Below are 11,492 nucleotides of genomic sequence, written 5' to 3'. Positions count from 1 at the left end.
GCTATGCAGGTGACTGAAAATGACAACCTAGGCTAGCTCTTGGTGCATAGCAGGACAAATTAAGTCATCTTCCTTTTATTTCTTCTTCCTTAAAAGTCCAAATGTATGAAATTAGATATGATCCTTTGGGATGGTTAGACCCATAATATCAGCACATTCTGCCTCTTAAAACATGCTTCCCCTAAGCATGCTTAACTAGGTTTCAAAAATCTGGTTGATTACCAGATGGAAGCAAGGGGAGGAAGTTTTGGTGTGTCTCTGCTGCTATCTAGCGGTGATTTGGATTTTTTGCAGCCAGGGTTGTTCAAAAGGCATGGTCAAAAAAGTCAAGATGGCAGCTGTGACGATGTAATCGAAGCTTTGCCTGCTTTTTACATGTACCATGTGTGCAACACACACACAAAACCAGCAAAGGTTCAATCATGCTGTTAAGGCTGCCATCCTGATTTTTTTTACTATACCCAGGGTATGGTAAAATACCCTGTGAACATCCCTGTTTGCAGCCCATATATGGTATCCCTACTCCCTCTGTATGTTCAAACATAAACATTCTTTCATTTCATCAGTATTTCAGAGCTGAAGCTGGGCCCTTGGCTCAGTTAAGTAATGAACAGTATATAGCAGCTGGGCATGAATCACATAAATATCTTCATCTTCCACCAATGATCTCAGCCTGGCAGGCAGGACATGTAATCCCATTTTATCTTCACAACCACCTTGAACTTAAGCTCATACGATTTCCATAGTTTAAACTTGTGCTGCTATGAACGTTTATTTTATGGAATACGTCTGAGTTCAATGCAACTCATGCCTGAATACGCTAATTTCTCTAGATCGTGCTAACTCTGGTCATTAAACCGTGCTGCTTCTTAAAATTTGACGTGCTCGTTTTTTATTAAACGGGAGCAACGGGAAGGGGGCAGGCGGGAGCCGGAGGTGGTCCATTATTAAAACTGTCTTTCACCGACCACTCGTTTTCAGTCTAAAAGCGACAGAAATGAAACAGCACGCAGGAGCCTCGATCACTTGTTTGAGAAGGGAAAGGGCGGCAGCTAAGACCCAGGGGGAGTCTGCTAGCAAGTACTGTACGTGGGCGGAGTTGAGGCCCGGGAGAAGCCAGCACGGTCTGCCGCGGCTTCTGCTGCTCTGTGGAAACGTGCTGCACCGGACGGCACTCGTGCAGGCAAGTGGACGTTACCCGGTAGGCATTTGAAAATCACTGGGGCTGGGTGGGCTAAAACAGAAGCGTCTGAGTCCCTTTGCCGGCTAGCAGGACGGGGGCGAGGTGAGTGGTCGAATCGCCTCTCCGCGTAGCTCTCCCCAACTTCTCACTGCGCCTGGACGACGAGCAACCCATCTGCGGCATCGCGCCTGGGGGCAGCCTTTCCATCTGCTCAGCTGACCGGAGATCCTCACCTCCGATTCCCCGCACTGCACTTCCTCGGTTGATTCCTTGCTTTCTCAGTAGATCCCACACCAGCCCTTTCTCCCGATTGCGGGACCCGCACAAGGTATCGGATAGAGTACTTTCAGATAAGCCAGGGTGCAGTTGGACGTGATGGCTGCGGATGATGGGAGATGGAGCCCAGCAATTCTCGAGCACAGTGAAGCATCGCTGCGATAAGGATTCAGAGCCTCGGGCCATATCCCTCTGCTTCACTTAGTACCAAGGGTTTTTATTTTCCTAATCCGGTGGAACAGCACCAGACTGGATTGAAAACGCTGGTCAAACAGCTATTGCAGCACTAGCGGAAGACTGGAAGGCGGCGAGCAGGCGTGTTTGGAGTCCTGCGCCTGTCACCATAACCCACGTGGCCTGGGCTGGAGCTCCCGCTGTTAGGCTCAGCCTTGGGCTCCCGGGAGCGTCTTTGGTCGAGTCACCATTTTTTCTGTGAAAGTTCACAGGCCCTGGAGAAACAGCTGATGGCTGTTGTGGGGATGGCCTTGAGGAAGACTGCAGGGCACTGGTCTGCCCGTTGCCCGTAAACCCCGTGCAAAGTGTAGTCATGACAACATAACATTCAAGTACTATTTAAATGTTGTCTGAAAGGACACAGTGAAACAATGGGGAGGAGCAATACCTAGATAGGCACTCAGGAAGGCATAAGAATATTAGTCTTGTAAGCAGAAGCAAGATTTTGTTTCTAATCCTGAAAAGAGGATATTGAGGCAAAACAGAATCCTAATTGGGCCTGAAGAAATTTAGGCAATGGGAAATCTAGCCTCATGAAGTCAGTTAGAAGTCAAAAGAGATACAAAAGACTCTGGGAGTCAGGGACAAGCTTCCTGAGCTCTGGTAGCACAATATACTTCATGTCTACTCCAAAGCAACACCCACACAAGTATATTAAGAAAATTCCTTTCCTGTCCAATAACAGAAGCACTTTCTGCAGTTCCCAGAAGTTCTTCCCATCAGGTGCTAACCAAATGTCTTCACTGCATCTCTCAAAATTCCTCAGTAGCTTGGCCTCTATTGCAGGTTGGGGATCATACACATAACACTGATTGATTATGTGCCATCCGGTCTGTGTCGACTCTTAGCAATCACATGAATAGATCTTCTCCATGACAATCTGTCCCTGACCTGGTCCTTCAGGTCTTCCAATGTGCACCCATCGCCACTGTTACTGAGTCCATCCACCTTGCTGTTGGTTGTCCTCTTCTTTTCTTTCCTTCCATCTTACCCAGCATTAGAGCCTTCTCCAGAGAGCTGGGTCTTCACATAATGTGTCCGAAGTAGGATAATTTGAGCCTGGTCAATACATATAAAATACCTAAGATGATGATGATGATGATGATTGATGACATAATAAAAAAATAAGCATCAAAAAGAAATGTAGATAACCACTGAGTGAAACCCATGGCTGTGTAGATTTATATGCCAGTATAGCTGTGCTCGTGATGTGATTTTAGGGTGACTGGGCTGCTGCCTTATTTTTGTTAGTTGCTGAGGGATGTGTTTTTTTAATTATAATTTGATTATTTATGTTTTTAATCCTATTATTGTAAACTACCTGGAGTCTTGGGAGGTAGGTGGTATATATGTAATGAATAAATTTGTATTTCTGTTACAAGTCAGAGAGAACTTGGCATGCCAGCGGGGTTGAAGTTCTATGTAATGAGTCTGAATGTGTTTCCTAATTTCTCCCTCTGTTTCTTTTATTGGTGTCTCTGCAGCTTCTCATCCAGCAAGATGGTGGTGTTACATAGCTATTGTGAGGGAAATGAGTCCCTGGCACTGGTGTGGACTCAGGAGGGGCTCTCCCCTTGCTTCTACTTCACGCTGGTGCCTGCAGTACTACTCAGTGTCTGTCTCCTATTGGGTGCCCTACAGTATACCTGTTATGCTCAGTTCAGCCGCACCATGGAACCAAAGTATATCCCCTGCTCCCGTCTGTACTATACCCAAATCCTGGTCTCTCTGCTCCTCGCCCTGATGCCCTTCTGCACTTTCCTGTGGCAAGTGCTGGGCATGCAAGAACTTTATGGATATATGGTGCTGAATACCTGCTTGTCAGCCGTGAGCTGGGCCACCTCAATTGGGCTGCTGCACCTGGAACGCACCAGGGTGATGGTGCAGGATCAGATCAGAGGCCACGGAGCGATCCTTCTCCTCTATTGGGCTCTAGCTTTTGCTTCTGAGAATATGGCCTTCATCTCTTGGAACAGCCCACTCTGGTGGTGGGAATTAAAAGACACCAACCAAAAGGTAGGATAAGTCAGTGATAAGGTCATGGGGATGTTGTGGTATGGGAAGATGGTACAGTTTCTCTGGCAGTAAGTGAACCTAACTTTTGTGCCTTGTACAGCATGATTTACAGCAGGGCTTGGCCAGTGGCAAAGAGCGTTGGAAGCTGTTCATCTTGGAAAACTTATGTTCCCTACTATTAATTTATAACTCAGCCTTATGTGTGAACTAAGCCTTCAGGCATCTTCAACAAACCATGGTTCAAGCTGTGACTCAGTAAATGTATGAACCCAGCCCATCTGAATCATAGTTCATGTCGGTAATCAGAAAATAGATTTCATGTGCAGTAGTAAATCATAGGAATCAGTTATATTGAGCAAATAGCAGTAACCTATTCTGAAAGTAGAACAAAGATTTTTTTTTTAGTCAATAACGAGTTGCTTACTTGATCCGTCCTGGATGTAGGTAGAACTGAGTTGCCAGAGACAAGGCTTTGTAACTTTAAAGTTCAATTGAAGACAGAAAAATCAGAAATGATTTGGTATGGAGACATGTTGATTGAGACATGTTGATATTATGTCCCACAGGCTGTCTTAAATATACTGAGCCATTGTCAGTGATATAAATGTCAACTTTGGCGTGAGGTGCATTTTAGTTGTATTACGGTTAATGGGGGGGGATAGTTTCTTTTTTTCCAGCTAGTGGAGACTTTTGATCTGCCAGGCAATTGAAGACTTCTTATACCAGAGACAGATGCTCTCTTTTTTCAAGTTTGAGACTTATGAGAGATTATTTATAGGCTGAAATTTTACAGAAAAGAAATTAAAGAGGGAGTGGGGCTAACATTGAATGAATCTGCGAGAACTTGCTGCTGGTGCAAGCTATTGCTTGTCCTTTTTTCCCTTTCAGCTTGCTCATGGCAGCGTGTTTTTGCTGAATCATCGTTGCTTAACAGTTTCACATGAGGGCAAGAAGGGCAGGCCACTTTCTCATTTACATGCTGATAGAAGGGGAAGAGACTTTATGCAAATTCCCTATCCCAGCAGATCTAGCCACAAGCTGAGTTCCTATTTCTTTGTCCTGGCAAGAATAAACAAGGGATGAGGGCCTGCCTCCTCCTCCTCTCCTCTCCTCTAGAAATACCAAGAGACAAAAGGGCATCTCTCAGAAGATCAGGTTGCCTGGCCCTAAAACTTGAAAAACCAGACAGGATGTGATTCCATCTGTAGTGCACATTCTTTGCTTAAAAGCATATCTCTGGTTTATTGATGTGTTGCCCATCGCTTCCTTCCCATGTTTGTGACCCCTGCTTTTTACTGCACATCACAGATTAAACACTTTATGTCAGGTTCACAATCTGATTGTCTATACATTATAGCGTTTCTGTTACTAGAGATGGTGGGGAGTAGGAGTCCAAGAATGTTCTCCTAACTTGCATCTATTACTAAACCTCAGGCCAACCTTAGACTTGTTTCTCTGAGTAGGCAGCTATGCCACTCCATAGGTAAAGGTAAAGGTTTCCCTTGACATTAAGTCCAGTCGTGTCCGACTCTAGGGGGCGGTGCTCATCTCCATTTCAAAGCCGAAGAGCCGGCGTTTGTCCATAGACACTTCCGTGGTCATGTGGCCGGCATGACTAAACAGAACGCCGTTACCTGCCCGCCAAAGCAGTACCTATTAATCTACTCACATTTGCATGTTTTCGAACTGCTAGGTTGGCAGGAGCTGGGAGTAGCAACGGGAGCTCACCCCGTCACGTGGATTTGAACCGCCAACCTTCTGATCAGCAAGCTCAGCAGTTTAACCCGCAGCGCCGCCACGTCCCATATGCCACTCCATACAGCCACTTAAAAGTGTGGGAACTTGGGCCTAACTAGCGCTGATGGGTCCCCGCATGAATTGATAAGGGTTGGTAGAGCTGGAGTAGCGGCTGTTGGCTTCTTATCCCATTGCATATTGTATGAGGTTAAGATACTATGACTATTTTCTTGGAAAAAATAAAGGACAAACCTGGAAAAGGGGCAAATCCGAGGTTCATAAGGATAAAAAATTTTTTTATTGTTAGTGTTTATAACTTTGCTTTACAAAGGAAAATTCAAGACCAAAACCAGGGAAATCCCTCAAGACCTGACTATGTCATCCGGCCTGGGGGTTTCAGGGGACCAGTGAAATCTGGAGGTGACTCCCTTGCTGATCTAATCTCTTGTGTGTTTTATGCTTTTTTAAACTTTTTAGTCTGATTGTTTTTGACATGTTTATTGTTTTTTATATTTTTTGCTATACGCCGCCCAGAGTCACTTCCTGTGAGATGGGCAGCCATATAAATTTGGTAAATAAATAAAATAATTAAGTTAAATAATTAAATTAAATAAATCTAAAGGACAGCTTTCTGAAATCAAGGGCATCTGGTCACTGTAGGTTAAGGATACCCTAGGGCAAGGGGCAGCCTAGGAGAAGTAGCAGCAGTTGTAATATTTGGACAGGTTGTTGCTGGAGAGCAAATTGCCAGTGAGAGGGTCCCTGGGGTCTCATCCCCCCATCTGTGTCACAGCCCCCACTTAAAAGCTAGCCTCTCCTGCCCCTGATCCCTTCCCTTGCCCTGCCAGCTCGGTCACATGACTGAGCTCTCCTAGAGTCCCCGTGCTGCAATTGCAGGCCTTATGGGACAGGAAGAGGCTTCAAGGAGCAACAGGAAGCACCTTCCACCAGGTAGTGGAATCGCGTGCCTCGAGGTCAGGGTTCCCACTAAATGCTCCCTAAAGCTACTGGGAGGGACTGCCTCTGGGATTTGCAACAAAAAATGTGGGGGCTTTTTGTAACTGATGCAATTCTCTCTATTCTTGGCCACTGTATTAATAAACTAGTGTTTTCAGTGCTTTGACCATTGTTTTGTTGGACCAGTCTTTGGTTGAGTGCTTTAGAATTTATGTTTGGCCAGTGAAATGCCAGCTTCTCCTCCATTTGACTGTGGAATTGGGTGTTAGAGAAGAAGCACTGCCTGGTTTGTAGCCATTGAGGGGTGGTGGTGGGCGGGAAGAAGGGAAGCTGCTGCTGAAGAATGACACTGACCTGAGATCCACTCCCCCAGGTCCAATTTAGCCTGTGGTTCCTACGTTACATCGGCACCTTCACCCTCTTCGCTTTGGGGATCAAGGCCCCAGGGCTTCCCCGAAAACCCTACATGCTTCTAATTAATGAAGATGAGCGGGACGTGGAAAACAGCCAGGTGAGTCTCTTTTCTCCTATCCAGGATAAATCTCGTTCTGTGTTTGTATGCTAGAACTGTGCAGAGCTTCAGATTTGAAGGGAAGAAATGCTTCAGAGCATGTGGGGGCCCAAATATAGCTCCCCTTGAGTTTAGTTTAATGTTTAATGAAAGTTTAGTTTAATGCATCTGGAGGGTGCCTACTCCTGTTTACCAGGCTGTTGATCTGGATTGGAGATGGGATTGGGATTAGAAATGCCATGGTGTTACAGAATAAGAGCCTTTTCTGGCAACTGAGAACTGATAGCCTGGTAACTGAGTAGGTGCTTGTATGCTGAAGGTGCCAGATTCAATCCCTGCCCCCTTCAGGTAAAACTGACTCAAGCAGAAGAGCCAATGAGGACTTCTGACTGAAACTCTGAAAAACAAAAGGAAGCTTGGGGAAACTGTGTGGATTCTTCAGCCTTGTCCCACTGTGGAAAGCTCAGGGGCTTTAAATCAGGGTTTGTTACAATAAAAATCAGTTCATCCCTTACCGCGAGCCATACCAAACAGGGTACCCCATAATGGAGCAGCACCTGCTGAATTTCTGAGAATCATTCAGCTCTACAGGAGCCTCCATTGTTGTACTGTTTCAGAAATGCCAGGACTTTAAAGAGGAAGAAGAATTTATGTCATATAACAGGCTGAGGAAGAAGTTTAAGGCTGTTGTGACATGAACATGCTATGGGGCTAATCCAGTGGCTCTGAGCCAAACTGGTGGCTAATCTACCAGCAGCTCTTTTGTACGTGCTATTCAGAAACTGGCCAGGCTTAATGAGAGAAGGTAGGGGTAATGCCTGCAGGTGCTCAAGACTCTTTCGTAGTGCTGAGTTTGTAATATATACGTCTAATAAATGCCCATTTATCTACAGAGTTGGAGTAATGTGATATCTAAGTTTTATATCAAATGAATGCACCCTGGAAAGAAGCAAAATCAGGGTTCAGTCCCTATACCTTGATGCATTCAGATATTTCAAAACTATTTACTCCAACCCAGTTTACTTCTAGTATTTATGCTAAACTGGGAAAAAGTGGTTTGAAGATGCTAAGGTATGATTGGGAAAGAAAGGGTTTGTTCCTCTCTTCCACACATTCATGCTATATTAAAAGTAGGGTCCTTCTATACTTTATAGGTAAACATGTTTTTAATAAGCATGTTTTAATATGATAACATAATATTAAACATGATAAACATGCTTTAAAAATAGATACATGTCTAGTTTGGTCCTGTGATAATATTTGTAGAACACATTGAAATATATTATGGGATTCCCTCTGGAAAAAAGAGTGCTATATAATAATGTTATTTTTTTGATAAGAAGTTTTAGACCTGATAAAATGTTACTACAGTATAGACCAGCGCTTAGAGATTATGAGAGTTGAAATCCAGCAGCAGCTAGAATTTCTCCTCCATTCTGTTGATAAAGCCGATTCTATAGACAAATTTAGTAATTGTTTCCTTTCATAGTGGTATCTAAAATAGAATACTACAAATGTTCCCAGTTCTGCTATATTTTTAATATTTAAGTATTTATTTCTATCTGAGGATAAAAAATAAAATAACCTAGAAGAATAATCTTCAGCAGAGTGTTGTATGGGTATTTCCTTGATTTGTACTTTGCTTTACTTACATTTAGTGCAATCAACATTTTTTATATCAAAGAAGCTGAGTTGGGACATCAGGATAATTTATACAAATCAAAGAGACTTTCTTATTTGCATAATTTTACAAGTAAAAGTAATGTTCATTTTTTAAAAATAAAATTGCATTGTCTTCCCATGATACCAGTTATCTGCTCAACCACCAATTGCTGTTCCCTGTCACTGTGTCTATGAAACATGCATATAATACTACTGTATTGCTGCTTTATAGTTATAAAGAGAAAAAATAATAATTATGTCCTGCCTTAGCTTTCCGGGGCATCTAAATGGTCACAGGTAGAAACTGAAACTGTAGTTTTACATAAAAATAAGCCAAGTTTATCCTGGATGATTATGAACCATGCACTAGTTCGTGAAGCCTGTTCACTCCTCCCATCTCATAGGCTGGTAAGAAAATCCAAGAAAGGGAAAACTTACTATGTTGTACCAGCAGTTCTCTACATTATCCTTAATGCTGACTACTACGTGGTCCTCAAAACCATGTTGGTGCTCAAAAACACAGTACACATGACCTCCGCCCCCAAGATGGTACCTGCAGGATTCCATAATTAAATTTTATTAAATAAAATATTCAAAATCTCACAAGATCACCTAATCTTACATTATTGCAATCTCATGAGGTCTTGGGCAAGAACATGAAAATCCCATGAGGATCAAGGACTCTGAAACCTTGCAAAATTTGATGAATTTCTAAGATTTTGGGGGGGAAAAATACTTTCATTGTTATTTTGCAACTGAACTTGGGGTTGATTGATTGACTGGATTTAAAATATTGTAAGGCTGCCCATCTTAAAACCAGAACTCTGGTCAGCTCACAGCCATAATATAAAAACAGTTTCATACAAAAAAAATAAAAATAAAAAACACTAAAAACCTGGTACCACACCCAAACTCCCTTGATGCAAGGCACAACACTTTCTCTCTTCCAACTCCAGCTTCACTCAGTACTGGTTGCAGTATCAGGTCCTAAGCAGTCCCTGGGAAGTGTGCTATCCAAAAATAGGACAATAAGCTAGCAATAAACATTGGCCTGATTCAGATATCACACCAAGTCTATGTTTAACTGTTACTAAATACATTACAATTTGCTGATTTCACATAGCATGTGAAACCATTGCTAGCTTGTATGGACCCAACAAAGCAGATCCTAGGATTGGATGTCACAAGAAATTTTAATCTGATTTGATTTATCCATATGTATAAATGGGAAGAGTGAAGAAGAGTTAATGTTCTGCATACATCTCTGTGGTATAAGCCAAGAATCCTGGGTTACTCCTATGTATAAATATGGCCACAGTGTTAAATTAGACCTCACATCTACTCCAGTTGATATTGTACTTTCATTGTTATAATAATAATAATAATAATAATAATAATAATACCTGAGACCTAAATACCTAAAAATGTCAGTGGGATAGGTATATTTGCTGTTGCAACAAAGATTTGAAGATTAACATGTGTTGTTATTAACTGTGGTGTTGGAGGAAAATTCTGAGAGTGCCTTGGACTGCCAGAAGATCAAACCAGTCCATCCTCCAGGAAATAAAGCCAGACTGCTCACTTGAGGGAATGATATTAAAGGCAAAACTGAAGTACTTTGGCCACATAATGAGAAGACAGGACAGCCTGGAGAAGATGCTGATGCTAGGGAGAGTGGAGAGCAAAAGGAAGAGGGGCCGACCAAGGGCAAGGTGGATGGATGATGTTCTAGAGGTGACGGACTCGTCCCTGGGGGAGCTGGGGGTGTTGACGACCGACAGGAAGCTCTGGCGTGGGCTGGTCCATGAAGTCACGAAGAGTCGGAAGCAACTGAACGAATAAAAAACAAACAACAACAACATGTGTTATGTCATTATCTAGTAACTTTTGAAATGCTTCCATTGGATTTTTTAAAAAATCTATTACTCATAGCTAATCATTATATATTTAAAAATACAGCAGATGATGTATGGGTGTTTAGTATCAAATATGTATAAATCTGGATCGGATATTCCTATCTTTCAATTGAAGGATGATTTGAGAACGGCAGGTTTTACAGAAATTACTAGAGACCCAGTACAGTAAAAACGTAGAAAGCTGCTACACCAGCATAGATCACTGGTCCATCTAGTTCAGCTACTCTAGACTAACTGGCAACAGTTCTCTAGGCTTTCAGACCAGAGTCTGTTCCAACTCTATCTGGAGATGCTGGGGTTTAATGTGGGACCTTCTGTATACAAGTGACCTTTTCCACTGAGCTACAGCCTTTCCCAGGATCAAGAAGGATTCCACACCATACAGTCAGCTCTGGAAATAGCCAAAGTCAAAAGCTATGTTTGGATATGATACCAGAGGAGGAACAGACAGTCTGTGGCCACAGGGCCACATGTGGTGGAAAACCTGTAGCATAAGCCCTGTAGTAATAGGCTTGACATAGCTTTAAAATAAGAACCCCATTACAAAAAAAAAAAATCCCCTCCAGAAACAAGGAAAAAGCTAATCCCACTTATTTGTATTATGTACCTCTCCACTGCAGCCCTCAGACTCCCAGAAATTGCTTTGTGACCCCTGGCCTGCAAACAGTCTGCTTCTTCACTAAACTATGACACATACCATGAAGAAGGAGATTTAATGAACTTCAAGCTCACATGCTCCCCCCTGGCTAGGAGTAGATGTTTGGAAGCCTCTGCTTTTAGATAATCATGGTTTGTTGTGTCTTTTGTTGTAGTAAATTATGTATTAAAGATTAAGCTGTGCTTCGTTTCAAATAAGCTACTTTCAAACCTCCATTTTAAGTTGAACTATTCAAACTAACCAGGGATTATTGCAACCACTATTCTGTGCCTGGGCAAGGCAATTAATTGTGGCTTGTGGTCTCCTTGGCTGCATAGGAAGAAGAAACAAAAGGGAGGAGCC

At 42.8% G+C, this 11,492-nt stretch overlaps 1 protein-coding gene across 2 annotated transcripts in view; it reads left to right on the top strand.

Annotated features, from left to right (window-relative positions):
- The first annotated feature begins 1,095 nt into the window (after positions 1-1,095).
- ABCB6 (ATP binding cassette subfamily B member 6 (LAN blood group)) overlaps positions 1,096-11,492 on the top strand; it is a 39,537-nt gene continuing 29,140 nt past the window's right edge. Inside the window, exons 1-3 of one of the 2 annotated variants that reach the window (XM_063288927.1) lie at positions 1,096-1,201; positions 3,178-3,709; positions 6,777-6,914. In XM_063288927.1, the coding sequence (XP_063144997.1) occupies positions 3,194-3,709; positions 6,777-6,914 (654 nt within the window). In that variant the 5' untranslated portion in view covers positions 1,096-1,201; positions 3,178-3,193. Of the gene's footprint in view, positions 1,286-3,177; positions 3,710-6,776; positions 6,915-11,492 lie in introns of both variants that reach the window. The other variant, XM_063288928.1, reaches the window with a different exon arrangement.

Source organism: Candoia aspera, chromosome 1 (genome assembly GCF_035149785.1).
Source record: "Candoia aspera isolate rCanAsp1 chromosome 1, rCanAsp1.hap2, whole genome shotgun sequence".
Lineage (NCBI taxonomy): Eukaryota > Metazoa > Chordata > Lepidosauria > Squamata > Boidae > Candoia > Candoia aspera.
Note: the sequence above shows the minus strand (reverse complement) of the source record. Positions and strands in the feature narration are given on the sequence as shown.